Genomic DNA, 22,636 nt, shown 5'->3' on the forward strand with positions numbered 1-22,636 from the left:
GTGATTGAGGAGGATGTGTATTCCTGGAGTGAAATAGCCTATCAGCAGGATGTACATTGGAATGAAGACATACGCCAACCACATTCAGCAGAGATTGATGCATCAAGCTTTGACCAGTGGTATTTGTTTCAAATATATTACAATTCAGCTGAGTTAATTAGTTTTTTGCCTGTGTAAAATATCCGAATATTGTCATTACCTCAGTGTTGTTTAAGGGTATAAGATGAACATGTCGTGTTGATGAATTAACATGAAATATTTTACAATGATAAGAATTATATTAAATGTTGGCATTGTTCGATACTGTCTCACTTAATTGCTTGTTGTATGATGCAAGGTTAAGTATGACTCTTGTTCGGTTTGTAATATGTTAGTCAGTTAAAAGAAGGATGTCCATTTAATTATAGTTCATATGGTGTTCCTAACTCCCTACGTCTGAGATATTAAAAACAATATTTTCCTGGTGCCTTATTTTTAGCTCTGACTATTTTCAAAGCCTGGCAGCTGCTGTTGAACCAGTCAGTGACCAGAATGTCCAGGCCAGCAAGCAGCCTCTGTACTCGGAAATAGTCCGTTTGGTAAATACAACACTTGCTCTAAATGGATGTCATTTGCTAGATGAATAGTTATAATTTATCAAAAGCATTGAATTCTCTGATAAGATGCTTGTGTTGGTTGGTAGATATAGGATGTTCATTCATAAGTTACCATTAACAGGTAATTCAAACAATTATGAACCTTTTCTAATTTGATATTCGTAACATTTGGTCAGTCATCAAGTTAGTCTTTCGGATGAACAAGCCCGAATTCATGTATAAATGCTTGGCATTTGATTTTTTTAACAAGCCCTGCAGTATAAAACCCAGAAATTGAGGAAGCCAAAACACATTTTACCAGTGCAGGGATGGGGCTTGTGCTAATATATATTTTATCTATTTTGTGTCGAAAGTAAATTAACACTTATTTACTAAGGCAAAAGTGGTCAATGTCAAGTGTTTTAACCTTAGCATGGAAGAATTAAATATGTTGTGTGTTTTTTGCCTTAATTCCTATTTTGTACCACTGTTCTTTTTATTTTGAAAATGCCTCTATTCAGAGGAGATAACAAAGGTTATTCTTAATTATAGTGACTTCATAAAACAGATGAACTGAACTTCATATTATGACGGCAAAAGGAACATTTGTTTTATTCTTACAGCCAGCAGCTGAAGTTCCAGATGTTACCTCAGTGCAGCATAATGTGAAGTTACCAAGGCGCAATGTATTGAAGGTCTCTGTTATGTTTGTTTTGTACTTAAAATATATATTATAACATAATTATTTAATAAATATAGGTAATAGTGCAAAAAAAACTTATGTCAATCTGAGATTCCTGTGCTGGTGTTCTTTTTGAAAGCCTGTTAAGCTGTTTCAGATGGGCAATGCAACAATTTTAATAAAATTTAATGAGCATTTACATAACTAAACTTAAATACATTCATTGATGAAAACATTTAAAGCATGTCTGTTTCTTGTCTACCTTTGGTAGGGACAAGGGTTAAACAACCTGAAACATTTCCATATTTTGCTATATTTTTATATATCCTGATTGACTTATACCCAGAAGGTAGCCAACGTTTTTTGTCATTAATATTTAGGTTGATGAATGTGCTAGATCAGCCAGACCATGTAACCACAGATCAAACAAACATCGAAGGGCAAGGCGAAGAAAATTTACGCAACACAGACAGCTGAAAGTTCAAAGGTAAATGAAATATATTTGCTGATGTTAAAGCTTCTGTTTAATTTACTTGTCAAATCAATTAATTGATGTTACAATTATGTTTCCACATGTATATTTGTAGATCTGAGCAGTATAAAGATCACGTTGAAATTCTGTTGACATCTGATGTAACGGTAAAGGTGAAGGCAGACAATGTACATAGCATCTGGATGGTAAGTTACAATATTCCTGTAGTGATGTAGTTTCTTCAAAGAAGATTAAAATCAACATAACTATCAAAGTTAATCCTAATCATTTTCTGAGCCATAACAATGTCCTAGTGTTCTGATGTGTTCTTGAAATAGAGAGAAGAAACACTTTTGATGGTGGTTATGGATAATAAATGCTTTGATATCTTGCATATTTAGTGCCCGAAAGAAGACGCCATTACCACAAAGAAGCGCCTACCTGTCTGCTCTACAATGACTGGAGTTAAGAAGATAAACAAGGTAAGAACATGCTACATGAAATTGCAATTTGTTACAAATTGCAGCATCATTTAAATTAAATACAATTCAGTTTTCCAATAATTTAATAAAAAAAGGGTAGGCAAATGCAAAACCAATGCCTTTGTTAATCTATGAGGATTTCATTCCCAGCTTCATTTAGTAAAACCAGAGTTATAGCCCTTGAGTTTGCATTATTATTATTATCATATTTTTTTTTCTATTTATTTCTAAGAATGTTTTGGTGTATTGCTTTGATGCTTTCTGTTGAAATGTTTTAACGTGCAATATTACGAAAAGTGTCGAAGTGAATTGTAAAAACCTCATTTTATAACTTGAAGCAAGAAATATTGAATGCATTGTGTCCGTTAACTGTAGCAGACATGGTTTGACTGCCCCCTTTGCCCAGTGAAGTGTTCTAAGAGAAGATTTCCTACTGGACCATTTCTGTCGACGCCATGTTACCTGGAGGGACCAAATACAAGAAGAACACTGACAATTCTTTCTGTCATCGGGTATGTTAGATATTTACTGAGTAGTACGGTAAACAAGTTTTTTTTATATCAGTGAATGAGTTTTACCTCTTAGTTTATAATTATACATTTTATAATAAATTTTTCATAGTCCTTGGCATCTTCATTTCTTACATGACTACTTTGTAAGTTTTAATAAGTCGGCTATGATTAAATTGGTATATTTTGATCCCCCACCCCCTTTTCGGAAATTTCCCCCTGGCCCCTTAAATTTATTGACTGATATAAAAATGCTCAACACGGGTTTAACCAGTCTTGCATATTTGTCAGGCATTGGAAACAGCTTAAATTGATACCAGCTGGTGTTGATGTAAACATTTACATGTAAAAAGGGAGGATTGTTACATTGTGTTATGCAATAAGACAGAGCATGAACACATATCCAAATGTGATACAGTCATTTATAAAAAACACACAACCCAAACCACTATTTAAAACAAGAATTTGATGAAAATGTGGCAATAAATTTATATTGGCGTAAGATACATTGGATTGTCTACTTTCTCTATGTGACATTCCCCCCATCCCCAGTGAAAGATATGTTTATAATTGTATATATGCATTAGTTTTGTTTATTTACTGAATCTTAATGCTCATTAGATAATCAATGATTCTTGCTTGTCAATAATTGTCAATTCATTGTAATGTTAATCAAATTTAATTGAATTAATGCCAAAAATGACAGATTAATATGTAATATTCATTATGTGCTTTCTGTCTAATAAAAGAAATTTATCAGTAAAACAAAATGGTTATTTACACTGTTCTGAATTTTAGTCAGTTTTAATGTCAAAACCATACTTTAGTGCAAACAGGGTCCAGGAACTCAAATTATAAATTTATGATATCCTTTCTGAAATGACATTTATCTTGCTCTTTCAGTGAAATAAATTACAATATTACATTGAAAAACAAAACAAGCATCATCTATATATAATGAACTTTCCATTAGGGTAATTTTAATGTTAAAATAATAAAAATGGATATTAATGTTTAATGAAATTATTTTATTACAATTTACGAACAAGAAATCAACGAAGAGCAGCAGAAGTCAGCCAAACTCGAAGAGCACCATTTCAACATCCAGCCTGAACCCTGTAGAAAAAACTTCACCTCCCCATCAAGGTTTAATTTCTTTCTTGGGTACTAAATCAAACATTGTTTATATAATTTTTTCATGTTATTCATGCTTCTTTTTGTCAACACTTACTTATCAACTTAATATCTGTGTAAAAATAAAAGTTATTAAGGCTCAAGTGTACATGAATTCAGAAATTTGTGATTTTCTTACAGATGAATTGGATATCGCAGATCACGCCGATTTCTCCAAATTAAAATTACTTTTATCAAATGATGTTGAGCAAAATCCTGGACCTGTGAGTTATAAAATATGTTAACATGAAAATAACGAAGAGATCAAAATTTATGAAATATAAAGTTACTATTATTAAGTTAAGTGCCAACCTTCATCTTCTGCATGTTATCCTAAAGTTTGTTTATGACATTTAAAAAAATAAAACAGTTTAAACTGGTCTTGCTTTAATGACTAATATTAAGAAACATGCAATATAACAGATTTGTAATAAAATTTTTGCATTTTCTATGGTCTGAATGAAGGTAATAATTCAGAAAAATATTAAATGATTTATTTACCATATAAACAAATTTCTTCTGTTTTTGTTCCCAAGACCTATCACTGTGAATGGAATAATTGTGGATTCATCGGGCTAACAACAACCAGAATGGGACAACACCTGCGACAACATGGACGAGAAGAGGAATGCAAATGGGCGCAATGCAATGGATTTCAGCGAACGAGCTACGAAGACCTGGAGTTACACATTATACACGACCACTTCTTTGATGTATGGTGCAAAAATTTTTTTGTAATGTTTAACTTTTTTGCATGTTTATAACACTAAATAGAAAATTAAAAATGTAATGACAGGGTTTATCAATAGCCATGATGATCTCCTTAACCTACTGAGCAATAAATAATTAGCTGTTTCATTCCCTTGTGTTCATGTATGACACTGTTAGACATCTTTCTGTCAATTTTATTTCCCAAATGATTTTTTATTTAGGACAGAATCACCTTTCCTTCCCTAGATGATTGGCTGGAATATCTCCCAGAAAAAAGAATCGACCCAGAAACCACTGATTTACGCTTCTGTCCAAAACACCTGGTAAGACCTTTTCAATAGTTTCCATATTTGAACTCAATGTGGAAATAAAGGAGTCTTTTTCAGCAATATTTCACTCACAAATATGAGAAATATTCAATGTCTTTTACAGAGAAGCAAGCTGAAGTTGTTACTGTTTGATGAGGACTACCTGGACATGCCGACAAACAAATCATACACAATGAGCGACCACCTGTGTACACTGGATTTTGAAAGTAATCATTATACTAAACATTTCTTAAATATTGAGAAAAAATTTATTGAAAAAAGACTTTTGTTAGGTGAAGACTGGTCAGATTATAATGGTAAATTTGAGGAAAATGACACTGATTCACTTTTAAGTCCAGATCCAAAAGTCCGCAAGCACAGGCAGTTCCATGGTGGAAAATATCAATTCCACTTTGTCCAAACTTCACGTCCTGAATTAAGTTCAAATTCTCATTCTGGAACTAAGTTAAAGCCTGTAAAAAGAAAAGCTTCCTGTACATTTCCAAATGAATGGTCAAGTATCTTGCTGACAAATTTACGATTCTGTTCTCATGCCATAACTATGCAGAACTTATTTCTGAATTTGATTTTAGACGAAGGAATTGTTGATTGCAAAAAACTAAGTTTTCTTAAGTTAGAATATGACACTGCTCTATTAGCATCAGCCAAAACCTGCACCAAAGGTGTTTTTGTTTGTCATGTATTTAAAATCATTGTAGACAATGCTGAATATCTGTACATCCGCTATGTTGAGTCTGGAGTGTATGCTGGCCTAATGGAACAGAAATATTTGCAAGAAATCAAAGATACATTTCATTACACTGACAATAATATGTTTTTGCATAATACATTAACAGTGGAAGATATACAGAACATGGAATCTGATCATATAAAAGATAAAAAGGAAAAGCCGAATACATATAAGCCCAGCAGCAGACTTAATGATTTCTTTAAGCAAAAATTCATTCCAGGTATTGCTGATACAAGACAAATGAATGACACTGATAATATTAATTGTTTATCCTTTGCAGTATCAATTTTGCCCTTTTCTTCAACCTCAACTGCCAAGTTTATGGATGCTTGTACTGCAGGAAAGGAAGACCGTCTTCAAGCTTTGCTTTTAGATTTTAGGCACTCAAAATTGGAACAGGTTCCTCGAAACTCGAGGGAAATATTTCAGCAGCAATATGAAGGAGAAGAAACCCTTTTAAGTCAGTCAAAGGCATTAAATTGTTTACCAGGTTATGTCAAAAGAAAAACCGAACTATTCAAAGGTGATCCAAAATTTGCATCCAACTTCATAAACAAGAAAAAACCTCAACTCAGAACATCACTTAGATATCTTACTTTCAGTCTCTTTCTGCAGAATGAAATTAATACAATTTTCACTAAGTATAGAACATATTACCCAGATTTAAATGCGGTTCAATGTGAGGTTTTAGAAATTCCTGCACTAGAGAGGCCATCTAAGAAGAGGAAAAGCACAGCCTCTGTGAAGGTGACAAAAGATGTGGAGCCATTGAGTGTTATGCAGGAATCAAAAAAATCTATGTATGAACAATTTTCTATTGATTTAATAGAGGATGGAAAGATATATATTCAGGTAGCTGAGGAAGACACCATGATATGTTGTATGAATGATTATAATGATTCTGGTTCTTTAAGAAAAGAAGTGTATGTTTATACCACTTGGCTAAAGCAAGAATCTGGAGACTACTTCCATTGTACCTGCAGTATATATAGAACTTTATTTGATATAGCTCATAGCCAAACTCTAAATTATTCAAACAGGAATAGCTGCATGCACTGTACATTCCTTAAGTGTATTGTTCTTCCAAATCTACAGATAGATGAAAGGGCTACAGAAACCAAAACCCGTAAATTTGTTCAGGAGGGAAAGCAGTGTGCTGGCAAGGATTTGATTGAATTAAGTGACTTTAATGGTACACGGAAATTTTCAGTTTTGGCAGAAGGAGAGACTAAACCTGTTTTTTTATCACTGAGTCACAACAAGGCCAAAGCAAATTATACTGTGACCTGTCACAATGGCGAGTGTCAATCAAAGAAGGGACACAAACGATATTTAAATAACTTGAATTCTTCCAATCTTTGCAGACATTTATTTGTGCTGAAACATAATCCAGAATCCTGGATTGATTTGCATGAAAGAAATGCCACTAATGAAACTTTTTTAGATGACCAACTACTAGATGATGAAACAAATGATGATGCTGGTGATGGTGATCCTGTTGATACTAATGACAATTTTGATCCTGAAACAGGTCTATGGAAGTATAAGTGTGAGAGCAGCCATCCAGCAGCAGCTAGAGAGAGTGATATGTTGAGGCGTAACATCATCAAACGTGACGGATGGAATGATTTGACCTTGAGTAGGCAGGCTGATGGTTCATTGAAGGGTCCCAATTTCTATCCAGATATGCCAGACAATACATGCTGCTGTGGATCTGGATGGTTGAAGCGAGATGATGATCCAGATTACTCTGAAAACGGGAAATTGATTCCTTTAGGTCGAGTTCTTACAGTTTACACACAGTTTGCGCCTGTGCAGTGTGATGTTTACAAAAGAGTCTGTTACAACCCGATAGACGACAGTCGCTGTGAACTTGCATGGAATGAAGGCCAGAGTGAATCAATTCATGTTTTTAGTAGTAAAACAGCTGCAGGTGACGAAATAGGATGGGAGTTTACATCATCAGTAATGAAAACTGGTTGCACTTTTTCAGCATACTGTCAGATGAAGGATGAACTTTACAGAACTCGTGACCCAAAGGCCAAGTTTATGGATGCAACAGTTTTTTTAAAATGGTGGTTTAGTTGGGCAGCTAATATGAACATTGATTTCAGACAACCATGTGACATTTGTAGGTATGAGCCTAATAGACTGTGCTGTGATGGAACCAGAGTAGGCGTAGGTTTCCGTCATTCAAATTTCACAGAAATAAGTAAACCTGATAGTTCTTTACAGACACAGCAAACATTGCATCGACGGATGGACAGATGTTACCTGAAGAATAAGCCTGGAGTTGAAAAGAGACAGATGATCGCTTATCGTGAAGCATTGGATAATATAGCCCGAACTACAGTTGCAGAATTTGAACCGTTAGATATTCCAGAAAATAATGATAGAATTAATTTACTTATGCAGGCTCTACCTGAGGAGGCTCATCAATCATTCCAGCGATTTACTCGAGGGCTGTCAGAATTTGAAAGAGTAGCTTATGCATCTGTCCTTAAGATGTTGGCTACAACAGCATCTGTGACAAGCATTTTGTCACCAGAATATGCACTTTTCTTGCAGGAATTTCTAACTAATGAAAATCTTTCAGATTTTGAGTTTAACAGACAGATGTATGAGATGAGATCATTTGCTCCAGAAATACGGGACTTGATTCGCAGAATCGATGTTGAACAATAACAACATTCTACCTGATGACATTAAACTTTTTCTAGTTCATCTTACTAATGAGTCTCTAAACTTACCAGTTTATGCCCCAGAGGATGCTACTTTTCAATTCGGAACATACAACCCTGAGAAGCTGGGCCGGGCTTATTACTTCAATGAACATGGTGTTAAACTGAGGAATGTACGCAAATTTCAGATAGATGAGGACCGAGCAGGCAGAAACAATGACCATGATGATGAAGCTATGGACTTTGAGCGATGCAGAAAGATTTACTCAAAAATACAACAATCAGCACCCGGCACATCTAACTTGTTTCTTTGGTTTTGTCCAGATCACGGTCATTGCTATGGATTCCACATGACAGTGGCTGAAGGCAGAAAAGATCCATCAGCTTCATTATACTCTCATCTAGCCAAACCTCCACAAGCAGTGTTTTATGACTTTGCCTGTAACTTACAGGAATATTGCCTCAACAGAGAGAGTGGGTACTACAAGAATGTTAGATTTTTTCACGATATTTTTCATGGTTATTCACACAAATGCTCTACTTCTTTTAGAAGCTCTCGACTTCAAGGATTTGAAAGTGTGAACTCAGAAATCTGCGAACAGTTCAACAGCTTCATCCAGATTCTGAAGAAATCAGCAAGACAAATGACACAATCTCATTTCTGTTTCTATCTTCAGTTCTTTATTCATGAGTGGAACAGGAGAAAAAGAGTTGCTTACAAGAGGAAAATCAGCACTGCACTAGCTGGGCTTTTATGAAATGTATAACAACTTTGATTTTCAGAGAGCTGTGCATCATAAAATGATCAAATGAACTATGTTTAATTTATATTTCATTCACTTCTTATATATATTTGTTTGACTTTCTCATTTGCGTATACTTTTGACTAGTAATTATCACTGCATCTGCAATTGTTTTCGGTTTCTGCTGTGTTTGTTAGTATGTTTCAGTTTGAGCGAACAGACTCCAACTTTGGCTTCCAGCTTTGCTGTTGAGAAAGGTCAACAAGTTCCACCAGAAGTTCCACCAGAAATACATCACGTCTTTGATTTTAATGTATGTTAATAATTATTTACATGGTTGTAAACTAAAAGTTCAAAGCATAAATATCTTATATATATAATTACATAAAGAAAAATGTTGATTGTTTATAAAGCTATGAATTAATATGTTTGTTATAGAAATTCATATCCCTCTTTCAGGTTTGAGGCAGATTTTCCACAGCGTCTTCATCCAATCTACTTGTGTCGGCATGTGCAACTACTTAATCTGAAGGCTTGGAGGGAATTGTAGCTCAGTGCTTCATCCTTTATGTGGATAAACAAAAGGGAACCAGAAGGATCGATCTAAAGACATTCTTTTCATAAATCTGTTGGTGTCAAACAATATAATTTTGATTGATCAGTCTTCTTAGTGCCTGTAGTGAACAGTATGTATTGTATTATATGTAGTATAATAATCAATTAAGTGTTGATAAATGTCTTACAATTATCGTATAACCCTTTATATCAAGTTTTGTTATTTAATTGTAGAACAGCAAAAGAAACATTTGTGGATTTTAAAAGATAAGGCAGAGGACTATGTTTACACTGTAAATGTTCAACTGGTGAATTCCATTATTTGTTGCAATATCTAGATTTTGATAATGTAAGGAATGATTTCTGATTAAAGTATTACAATAGGAATCCAATCTCTGTTATGCTTAAAGATGCACTTTTACTCCCAAATTAGATATTCCACAGTTTATATGATTGTTTTTTATATAAAAAAATAAGATTCTTATGAAGGATACAGAGTTGAATTTGAAAGAAGGTTGCAGGAAACATAAAGATCATAATCTTTAGCACTCATATCTTTTAGCACTCACCAATCATTTAATATTTTTAATTTTAGGAATTAAATACACAGTTACAATATTGTTATCAGGAATCAATATTTTCCATAAATGCATTATTTAGTAAGTAGTTAAAGGTTTATCAGTCGAAATGTATGTTTCATACATGTGTATATTTTGATTTTGAATAAGAGTCACTTGAAAGATTTAGCTAAAAATGTTAGAAGAAGAAACTGAAATTGCCCAATTCTGTACAAATAATTAAGGTCATACATTCGCTTATACACATTTTATCAATGTGGAATGTTAACTTAAATTGTTTCTTAAGTATGATATAACAATCTATATTGCATAAGTAATTGAAGATATTGTTAAATACCACTTGTATGTGTACATGCTGGGTACCCCTTGCACATAATGAAAGCTAGGTATGAATAATATACGATTTTAAAATAATTGCAGTAAAAGACGGCAGTAAACTGAATGGAAGCTGTACACACACTTATAAGTACACATTCACGTGCTGTTTCACAACATCTCATGTAACTACTGAGAACACATGTTTACAGTACATATATTACACTGCTTTATTTGGACTCATTTTATAAAAAAAACCCATTTAATTCCTGTTTTGTTATTATTTGTTATAAATCAAATGCTTGAAGTCATGTTTTATGATCTTATAATAAAATTTTATTACGGGTCTAGTTGTTCGTTGTAGCATTGTTGAGTGAACGTCTCTGATTTTGCCTCATAATTAATGAATTTCACACGAACATGTGTATGGAACCTTCTGTAATGTTTGTGATGTATGAGATTTGCTGTTTGGAGACTTTCAGACGGAATTCTTTCCTTAGAATTAGAATGTACCATTGTTTATTATCGCAATGTCTGTTAACATTGCCAGCAAAGCACAATAGTAGAATATGGAGTCTGCAAAGAAACTGGAGCAAGTAAATGAAATGCTAATTATTACAAACTTTCAGTCGTTTATGGAACAAAATGTAATAAATGCCTCATTGGCCAAAGTCAAAAGCTAATACACAAAAAGGTAAAAGGTAAGCCTGATAGATACTTTTTATTCCTCCATGAAATGAAGAGCAAAACATTGATATATATACTAATAATGACACATATTATGAATTACATTTAACACAATAATATTCAAACAATACGAGTAAACCAAACATGCATATTATGTACACAAGTAGACAAACAGAATAAAATATCAAGTACTCTCGAAAGATAACAAAATTAAGCATTGGTAAGAAATATTTAGATTTAGAGCAGCCCTCTAATCCTAGGTATAATTACACACATGAATGCAAAGCTAGTACGAAAAACGAAATAACTAGGAAAGCAAAGTGTGATTTTACAATATACCTAATTCTGGATCAACTTAATTCAACAAGTTATTGACACAAGCTACATATGATTTTAGCAAGGTACAAATTCTGAAAATTGATATCCCAATGTCCGTTTTGATCAGTCTGGTCCCTCGAGAGATTGTTTTGAAACTTACCATAGGGAGGTAGATCTAGGGTTTCTCGACCCTTAAAGTCACGCAAATCACTTCGATCCGAGTAAACTTCCCGCTTTGTGGTAGATTTGTCATATTTGACTAACTCCTTTTTTATTAAACTAGACCCTCGATCAGATAAAGTAATGGCTGTGGTCATGCTTGAAGGTCAATATAACTTGACCATGACAACATTCGTGACCTTGACCAACTTCCATATTTATGTTAAATATCCCACGTTAAAAAAAAATCAGACTTCGATCCAAGTGTATATTTTGTACTAACTAAATTCTGCTGGTTGGAAATGTGTTCACCTATAAGGTTTGCACTGTTCAAATATGGCCATTTTGATCTCAAGACTTGTGGACGGACGCACACTCTTGATCCGTGTCATCTCAGGTGCCGCCGCTTTAAAATATTGAGAAAAAGGTGTTTTTTACGTCTTGTGTCGGTATAATTGACATACACGGCAAAGTCCCGATAACGGTTTTTAACTTTTATGGCCAATTTGAGGGATAAGCACACGAATTAAATGGGCTAAAGTATGGTCTTACAAGATGCTTCGAATGGTAGATTGCTAAAAGTCGTGAACACCCGGATCGTGCAGAAAAGGTTCAAGAGCGGGTTCTAAAACCTGGCCAATAAACGGGGGAATGGGCATTTTGGAAATGTATCGTTTAACTCATAAAGAAGTTTAAGGCTAATCAGTCATATGCTATCGGAATGGTTACAGCAATAACAACTGAGTGAGGGCTATCCGCTTTTCCTAGGCACCAGCTAAAGAGTAGAAACGGTTTAAACCGATGTACCATCTCGGTGCGTATTCAAGAGCGGTTAAGAACACATTGGACAAAAGATGAAAGCCCAAATAGCCTTAAATGCTATAATATTTGGCATTTTCTCTGAGAAAAAACAACATCATGTTACAAAAACGTTCATGTCTGCTTAATTGAAGTGCGGTCGTCCGTCTGTACGAGTAAAATAGGCTTTCAACGCTGACTGCGGCTGGTGAAAACCCTTTTTTGTAATATTGTTCACTATTTTACACCTGGATTTGGACAAACTGCCAGGTCTTAATAGATATGATAATCCAATGCCGACAGAAAGGTCATTTGGACGCTAGAAAATCCGCCGTTATGGATTTTGCAGAAAAAAAGTGCAATGAGTTTTACCATGAATGCCACTTTCTCTTGGAGTAACAACTGCTACCGGGAACCGGGTTATACACATTTACCGGAAATTCTCTGTATTTTTCGGTGTCAAAAAAGATCATGAAAATCTGTTTTATTCTGTTCTGCTGGAAATTTCAATGAAAAAGTCTGTGGTCGGTCAAGCAAAGATTATACAAAGTATAATTCCACGTTAGATCGACCCTCAGCGTACTCGCATGATGAATTGGCCGACAGAATTATAAAATGAGGTTCTGTATACACAACTTTTCACAAAGTTACATTACATTACCTTATTTTTTAAATAAAATATTCTATTAGTCTATGATTTGCAAATTGTTATTTGTCAGTCAAATTTGTACCTATAAGTAAAAACGTTCGACTGCCAAATTCATGTAGCCATAGGTACAATATTGTTTTCTTACATTGAAACGGGGGTTTAAGTTGAATGCCATTTAATCACTTTTATATATAAAGGCAGCAATTCGTATGCAGAAACTGTAGTGTCATTTCAGAAATTATGTCATCGACATTGTGTTTAAGCTCTGTGCTTACCTCTCTTCTTCTTTCAATAAAGTGTGTCACCAATTAATAGGTATCACTGCACTGTTTAATTGTCACTGAGGGGATTGAATTTCATAAAAATGGAAATATTTTTTTGATATTGTCACTTTCTCAAACAATGAAATATCATATTCAAATGATATTCTCAAAATTCACTTCTTTCACAAGGTGAAACATCATGCAACATGATATTGAAATAAACATTTTTCTTTTACTATATCCACAAAAAGATGGCTATAAAATGACTTAATGTACATTCTATATGAAAGTGATTTTATTAAGGAATATTGCACCGATGATATTGTGTCCCAGCCCTGTACATACTAAAGTTCAATATAATGCGAGAACAGGAAAATTTTCGAAAAATTATCTTTTATATGTGCACTGTTTGAGATGATCAGATATCTGTTTTATTTCATGGAAATATCTTTTTAAAGCATTGGAAAGCACTCGCTGTTATATACAATGTAGATATGAAAAAACCTCATGGTATACCTTTTCAGGTTCAGTGGGAATCTAAATATGACTATAAAAATCCCTCAACTACTCAATGATCAGCCAAATTCAAACATACCGTAACATGTTCAGTATTTTATTCAATAATATAACATAGTACATTATAATAATTTTTCACAGGTCTATCTATGGCACAATGATGGTTAATGATTACAGAATAACCTAGAACTTAAAAAGAACATATAAAACAAGTTTGATGCTAAAATCACTAATGTTTCTCTTAAAGCTACACTCTCACAGATTTAATGTTTTTACAACTTAATGAAAGTTTCAAGTTACATAAAACATGAAAATCGATAGGAGATAAATGCAGTACTATAAATAAAATATGTATTAAAAATAATACATATTTTTAATACAAAGACACAAATTAAAGAAAGCAGACTGTCAGGCCATGATAAAGATTTGTGGAGACATAACCTCAAAGGCATACAAAGACATAAGACTGTGAGATGCCTTGTTAGTACATTTCAATGATTAAGAATGGATCATTAGTTCCACTAACTCTGACAGAATTTACTTCATATCATCTAACTACTACATAAAATATCAGAGGTCAAATTCTTAGGCAATACTAGCAAGTGCATACGTGCAAAGACACATAGATCATAATATATCCACATTAAACACATTTTTTAAAGATGCACTCTTACTCCCAAAAAGGTTTACCACTACTAATACTATTGTTTTAATATTGCGAAAAGAATAAATGAATGTTGAAAGCAATGGTTCTCATGAAGGATACCGATTTTGATTTGAAAGAAATGTGCATAAAACATGGTGTATCTACCTTATGAGACTATTAAAGTAGATCACAGTAAATCTTTTAGCATTCATCAATCATTAAATATTTTTGCGTTTTCTGTTATTAAATACAGGGTTACAAACTTGCTACCAGTAATAAATATGTTCCATCAATGCATTATTTAGTAAGTAGTTAAAGGTTTATCACTCAAAACATATGTTTGTTATACATATGTATGCATTGATTTTGAATAAGAGTGTCACTTTAACAATTAATTTGATTTAAAAATTACCTGACAAGAATTAGGAGCTTAAGAATATGGAATTTAAAAAAATAATAAAGCAATACTTTTCATAAAATTAAAAGGCAGCAACAACAGTCACAGTATGTTTTAGCATATGCTATTTAAAACAATCTCTCAATATGGTCCAACTCGTACCCTACACATAAAAAGTACAAGTTGTATTTAAAGATAAATTCATGGTAAGTAAACAGCTACAAATTTAAAAGAAGTGACACTCTTATTCAAATTAACATTTTCTGGTTTTTTTTTAACAATGTATCTTCTTACATTATGATGTAATATGTGCTTGTCAAAAGCAATAGAAAAATCAATTTAAAAAGTAAACAAGAATCGTGATGTGACAATAATTGTTTTGTTAAGGATTGGCAGAAGAAGTTCAGTTTCAACTGCTGTCTTCTATTTTTATAACAGTGACCTAGATCCTATGCGCCCAAAACACAATCTCATGAAAGTTCTCAATAAACTCTTCCTATATATCAAGTTTGGTCACAGTATATCAACCATAACTTAGGTTATTCAGTACCAAAAAGTAATATTTTTTTAGTAACAGTGACATTGACCCTAAGGGGCCCAAGGCATTCGAATGAAAGCTCTCCATTAACTTGTCATATATACCAAGTTTGGTCACACATTGTCACCCCTTACTTATTCAGTACAAACTATAATTGTACTTTTCAGCAATACTGACTTTGACCTAGATCATAACCCAAAACACAATAATCAAGAGCTGTCACAGTATGTGACGAATGCCCCCGAATGTGACATTGACCTACGAACAAGGCCAGTACATGAAAAGTTGATCTTGCCTTTATGTGTCAAATACATATGGCAAGTTATTTTAAATTTCCTCTGAACATAAAAAAATACCACCCATACTTGACAACCTACACTGTTATGTCCTTATATTCAGAATTCCCTTGTGAATAAACACTTAGTGTATCTTTCACCTTAGAGGTAGGGACATGGGTCTTGCACAGGACACGTCGTCTTCGTATGTGGAACACATGTAGCAAGTTATTTTAAAATCTGTCTTTACAAGGGAAAGTTACAGCCCGGACACGACAACCTATACCCTATGTCCTTGTATGCAGCACTCCATTGTAAATAAACACTAAGTGTGACCTTGACCTTTGAGGTAGGGACACGGGTCTTGCACGCGACACATCGTCTTGGTATGTGGAACACGTGTGGCAAGTTATTTTAAAATCTGTCCATACAAGAGAAAGTAACAGCCCGGACACGACAACCTATACTCTATGTCCTTATATGCAGCACTCCATTGTGAATAAACACTAAGTGTGACCTTGACCTTTGAGGTAGGGACACGGGTTTTGCACGCGACACGTCGTCTTGGTATGTGGAACACATTTGGCAAGTTATTTTAAAATCTGTCCATACAAGGGAAAGTTACAGCCCGGACACAACAACCTATACTCTATGTCCTTATATGCAGCACTCCATTGTGAATAAACACTAAGTGTGACCTTGACCTTTGAGGTAGGGACACGGGTCTTGCACGCGACACGTCGTCTTGGTATGTGGTACACATGTGGCAAGTTATTTTAAAATCTGTCCATACAAGGGAAAGTTACAGCCCGGACACGACAACCTATACTCTATGCTTATATGCAGCACTCTATGGTGAATAAACACTAAGTGTGACCTTGATCTTTGAGGTAGGGACACGGGTTTTGCACGCGACACGTCGTCTTGGTATGTGGTACACATGTGGCAAGTTATTTTAAAATCTGTCCATACAAGAGAAAGTTACAGCCCGGACACGACAACCTATACTCTATGTCCTTATATGCAGCACTCCATTGTGAATAAACACTAAGTGTGACCTTGACCTTTGAGGTAGGGACACGGGTCTTGCACGCCACACGTCGTCTTGGTATGTGGAACACATTTGGCAAGTTATTTTAAAATCTGTCCATACAAGGGAAAGTTACAGAGCCGGACGGACGGACGGTGCAATTTTAATATGCCCACCTTCGGGGGCATAAAAAGTCTGTATGAACTTTCATATAAACCAAGTTTGGTCACAATATGTCGACCTTTAAGTTAATCAATACCAGTTCTTTTGCTTTTAATAGTAACTTTGACCTTTATATTGATCCCAGAAGCCTAAAACGCAATCTCATGAAAGGTCTTCATAAAGGCTTCCTACATACGAAGTTTGGTCACTATATGTCAAACCTAGCTAAAATTATTTTACACATAAGGTGACTTTGAAGACCCTTCCACCAGCCCGCCCAAACAATTAGCTTTCAAAAACCCTAGTTAAGAATATATAAATGTGCCTGACATAAGAAATAAAAATGAAAAAAGGGCAATAATTTGTATTTAGTTAAAATGGAGTTATGTCACCTTATTGTAAGATGTTCATCATTAATTGTGCAAGGTATTAAGTCCATTGAATGAAGGCTATTGAAGTATTAACCTCATTATGTAATGACCCTGAACAACTGTATGGAGTATTAAGTGACTTTAATGAAGGGTTTTGCAGTTATGAGTGAAAATCCCTATCAGTGAAAATCCCAACTTGGTCTTAAACTTTAACCGGACGCTAAAGCCAAAGCAGATGCTGAGGCGAGTGGTATAACCCTCCTTATTATTCAAATAGTCCAGCTAAAAATGTTGATAAGGTACATACCAGTTTGATATTTTGTCCATTTAAAAATATAACCACTGGAGGGAAGGCATTTATTAAGTTTTTATGCCAACCCCATACAAAAGCAAATGTGCCTTTTGGGGTGCAAATTAGCAAAAAAGCCCAACCATATATTATTAAAAATCTGCCAAACCCGGTGGTTATATGTTTTAGGAGAATAGCCCTAAGTGTTAATTACACTAAATATCGCCTTATTACAGCTTTGTTATTGACTTAAGACATGAGATGTTTATAATGTGTATTAGAGAGGTCCAATATCTATCGTTTTTGTTTAAGTTTAAGTCCCAGTCTAATCAAGATATCAAACTGGTATGTACCGGTACTCCCTTATTTTATTGAAATGATTCCAATAACACCCTTATCTCTGTTACTTAAAAATACAGATGTCATAACAGAGCCCGTCCTCTTTAAGTCCACATTGGCAGTGAGATTAAATTAAAATGTGATTCTGTTCATTCTTCTTCAAACAGCATTCATCGTGAATCTCGGACATCTTTAATCTATTGGAAATAGAAAGAAGACCTTCATAGAAATTATTTCCATTTTCAGTTTTATGTATTTCATCATTATGGCAATTAAATAATAGTACAAATAATATCAAATTATTATAAAGATAATTTTGACTTCTGTCATCTTCATTGCATCTAATTCATCTACATTATACTATCCTTTTACAATTGACATCTTTTTTAAATATATATATATATATATATATATATATATATATATATATATATATATATATATATATATATATATATATAAATACTGAATGTCTAATAAACATTACCTGTAAAAGTGTCATGACTTGCACCCATATCTGTTTTAATTGAGTCTGTATCTGAACAGAGTGCATAAAATCAAAGCTTCACATACAAATTAGCTTCATGTAATAAAGAAATATATAATGATGCTATGAAGACAAACATGCACTTATAATAAACTAGAGGCCTATGTTCTACTGGCTGGGTTTGTGTGGTCAACATCACTGTTTTCGAAAAGAACCAACCCCTTATGGATTCTGAATACTCATTTTTTCATAAAGGCCCATAATCTTATCATTTCAAGGTTTTTCGAAAGGAACCAAGCTCTAATGGATATCAAAATACTGTACAAGTTTCATCAAGATACAATCAAAACTGAAGGCTGTATCATGTTAAAGAGGAATTGTTTACAGACGCACGGAGGCACATACTACGTACACACTACCATCGCATAAGACTAAATGACTAAACAATAAACCAGTCCATTAGTTGAATAATTAAATTATATGATTTGTAATGTTCAGTCAACATTTAATGTATTGCACAAGCTCATGGTTGTTTAACATGTTAAACTTGTTAGGAATTAAATATCCAGTTAATAAACATATTATTCTTTGGGTTTAATTGCTGTAACGTTTGTTATTCAAATTAAATGACGCAACATGTTCAAATGGTCAATTCAGCCCATTTCTAAATTTACCATTACCTGGTATGTTTGAATTGTGTTGACCAGGTGGATGAGGTTAATGGAGCAATGGATGATAAAGCGGCTGACTGCGAGTGCTGACATCTCTAGGCTTCAGGAACTGATTCAGAAAAATTAATTGAAATTAATTCTTCTTGTATATTTATGTTTTTTCCCATTAATGATTTAAAAAAAACCATAATTTCATTGCTTTTAAAGTATAAGCATGACAGCAAAAACAAATACTATAAATAAGCATATATATGAGAGACTGTCCAAATTTCATTAATCTGCACATTTGTAGAATTCATCATGAAAAATGGGCACATAATATTTGTTCTTTCTGAAGTTAACTGTATTACAAAAATTGTAATCAGATTTTGACTAGATTATGTACTGAACACATATGCCATGTAATAAAATAAAACTATGCCCTACATTCCTGTTTCAGTTCTTGTTTGGAGCACACCCAATATCAATGCAAAAGGTGCATCGCACATTTTTGTTCAAGATACATGTTTACAAGCGGCGCCATGTATAAGGCATTTTGAATAAAAAAAAATTCCTTTTGTAAGTAAATGATTGAACACATCAATGAAATGACATACAGAATTATCATATCAACATTACAACAAGTTTATAATACTACTTGTTTTCCTACCACAGATTCTTCATGTTCTTTATGAAAAAGAAATTAAGAAAGTAGTGTTCATACATTTTGAATTTTTAATCCAGTGTTCTTTCTTACAATGAATGTAGTCAAATTATGTAGGGTTGAAGTATGTAGTTGCATTGAAAACATGAGAAAAGTAATGGGACATAAATCATTCAAAAAATTGTGTGCCTATGACAATCCTTTAAAAGAAAGAAGTTTGGAAGAAATTTATATACATAGAAAAAACATGATTATTTCATTTGTAGTACCGGTAATTCTTTTGCAAGGCCCAGAATCACGCAATGCATATCATTTGGTAAACAACACATTTTTCAGGCATGTGGGAAAAGGCTGTGACCTGTACTTTTGTTTTTAAACTAATATACGATACATTTAAGGAGGTTGCAATTATAAGTAACTTCTACTTCAATGAAATCGGCTCGGGTTCATATAAATCAGAAAAAGAAAGATACAGAAATCGAAATGTTATATACTTAATACTCTGTGTACAGCACTGATAATGATTGAATAACTGGTTATATACAAAACATTCCATATAATTTACATTGCATCAGGGACCCACCATCATCTTCAGTTTAAGGGGTTTCATGCGCTGCAGATCCTTGACGTGTGCAAGCTGCTATTGCCCTTCTCTCCATTTCTATCTCATTGGCTGCAGGCTGAAATTTTTTAGTCTGCTTAGCACATCATAGCCACTTGGCAGACGGTGGAATGAATTAATATTAACTTCAGTTATTATTATATGCAGTAATGACAGTATACTATCCAATGTTCTTCTATTACTTTTTGATGAAAGGTTCTCTTCAAAGGACAAAAATGATAATCACAATTCTAATTGAAAAATATTTGTAAGTCATTACATGTATGTGTACCTTTTTTTCTCACAACAAGAAGTCTGCACAGTTCAAACATTTATACGTTCTTAATGTTGTTACTTGGGATGCCTCCTAGGATGGCTCAAGGCACCTGCAGAGAAACAATACTTGTCAGATAGAATATGCATTCATATAAAACATTGGTTTATACACTCTTTTTTTATCTCACTATTTGGACCAAATATAATACCATAGTTTTATGATAAACATTAGGTTTATCTTTAAAGATCTTCCAACATATATTTATCCATATAAAGCACATAAACAAGGCAACCTGAAACTTAAGGATTTGATAAGAAATCCTCAAGTTTGTAAGCAGACAAAGTTAATTTGGCAATATTTGGACACATTGGTTAGAGTCTCATTGTCAATTAATGAAATAAACAAATGTATGGAATAAAAATACTCTGTCAATCAGACAACAGGTGGGATTTTTCTTGTTGCTTGTGAAAAAATACAAAGTACTTAACTGTTGTTTAATGAAATACCTTCTTTTTCATCAGAGGATTGATAATTATAAATCTAAGACAATGTTAAACATTGCATTATCACTAGTGTACGAGAATGATAAAATATAGGCTATATTTCAAGCAACTCCAGTTATACCCCATCCCCTAAAGATCAGCCAGTGTTATATACTAGTACCTCTTCTTGACTTTAAGCTGAGAACAGTCATTAACTTTTTTTTCCTTTTCTTCTTTATGCAACAAAGTTTAAAATAAAATTAAGTGCACATTACACATCATTACAAAATATTTGAATTAGCTTGACACATCTACTCTAGCTGTTAAATAGATACATGTGGTTTACTTGTAACATTTTTGCTACCAGTAATAATCAAATATATTATCAGCTTTGACAGGTTATAATTTTCACCTACTGTAAAACCATTTTCAATTTTGTGTGGTATGAATCTCATTCATAATCCCTTGTATTTCCCACGTTTTTACAAATGCATCTAAATCCCATCGGAAAACATCCTCTTGTATACATTGATCGTATACTGAGGGCAATATACCAGTACTATTTTGCAAATATGTTGGTCAGTCAATAAAAGTTGATTTGCACTACATCTGAGTGCAATTATTGTTTGTATCAGAATTTTAGGTTTTTATTTTTCTCTTCTTTGGTCCAACAATCTGATCAATTCATCAAAAAATGAAAAAAGAAAGATTGAATTAATGCAAGCCATTTAAGTTCAAATTCTATGGAGATTAATTCTGTCACTACTATATATTTTAATGTTTAAAGTAACACTCTTATTCAAAATCAATACAAACGCATGTATAAACAAAAATAAAGTCTAAGTGATAAATCTTTATCTTCTTTCTAAATAATGCATTTATGGTGAGTGCTAAAGATTAACTGTGATCTACTATGGTCTCATTGAAATACTGTGATTTCTGCACCTTTCTGTTAATTAAACTTGGTACTTTATACATGAAAACCATAGATTTAAACATTTTTTCATACATTTGGTATATAAAAACAATTGTACCAATTGTGATAAATCTTATTCGGGAGAAAGAGTGTGCCTAGTTTATCATGCAGATTTTTTTTCAAAAGTTTACAAGCAAACTTAAGAGAAAAACAAACAAGTACTTTACATAAATGATAAGCATTCTTAGGATAGCAGTAAGCCAGTTACTATCCTCACAAGAGACAATGCTCATCAATGAATATAAATGCATAGGAGTGATTCAATAAAGTTAGCAACCATCTTTGATTTTGTCAAATCAAATATAGAAATCTCACTTTCAGATAGCTTTGAACATAACTGTAAACGAGAAGTTGAGCTAGACACAGGAAAGGACAGTGCGATTTTAATTTTTTTCACTCTCGGGGGCATAAAAAATACACCTCAGAAATCAGTGAGATAAATTGGTTTTACTTTAACTTACCCATAAGAACTCGATCAGGTCAAAGAACATTTGGATTCCTCTTCACAAAGAATGGTGGGAATGAAA

General features: G+C 33.4%; 1 protein-coding gene and 1 long non-coding RNA gene across 2 annotated transcripts; one reads left to right on the forward strand and one right to left on the reverse strand.

Annotated features, from left to right (window-relative positions):
• The first annotated feature begins 2,677 nt into the window (after nt 1–2,677).
• On the forward strand, nt 2,678–9,914 carry LOC128205887 (uncharacterized). The gene is made up of 8 exons (XM_052907932.1): nt 2,678–2,723; nt 3,770–3,866; nt 4,035–4,117; nt 4,430–4,606; nt 4,826–4,927; nt 5,037–5,139; nt 9,285–9,400; nt 9,547–9,914. The coding sequence occupies exons 4-8, from the start codon at nt 4,484–4,486 to the stop codon at nt 9,550–9,552; spliced, it is 450 nt and encodes a 149-aa protein (XP_052763892.1). The 5' UTR covers nt 2,678–2,723; nt 3,770–3,866; nt 4,035–4,117; nt 4,430–4,483; the 3' UTR covers nt 9,553–9,914.
• An 8,916-nt stretch (nt 9,915–18,830) lies between these two features.
• LOC128206628 (uncharacterized) lies at nt 18,831–20,761 on the reverse strand. The gene is made up of 3 exons (XR_008256526.1): nt 20,667–20,761; nt 20,357–20,453; nt 18,831–19,239 (listed from the first exon to the last, which is right to left on the reverse strand). It is a non-coding gene; the product is annotated as an uncharacterized LOC128206628 (long non-coding RNA).
• Nucleotides 20,762–22,636: the final 1,875 nt, after the last annotated feature.

Source organism: Mya arenaria, chromosome 10 (genome assembly GCF_026914265.1).
Source record: "Mya arenaria isolate MELC-2E11 chromosome 10, ASM2691426v1".
NCBI lineage: Eukaryota > Metazoa > Mollusca > Bivalvia > Myida > Myidae > Mya > Mya arenaria.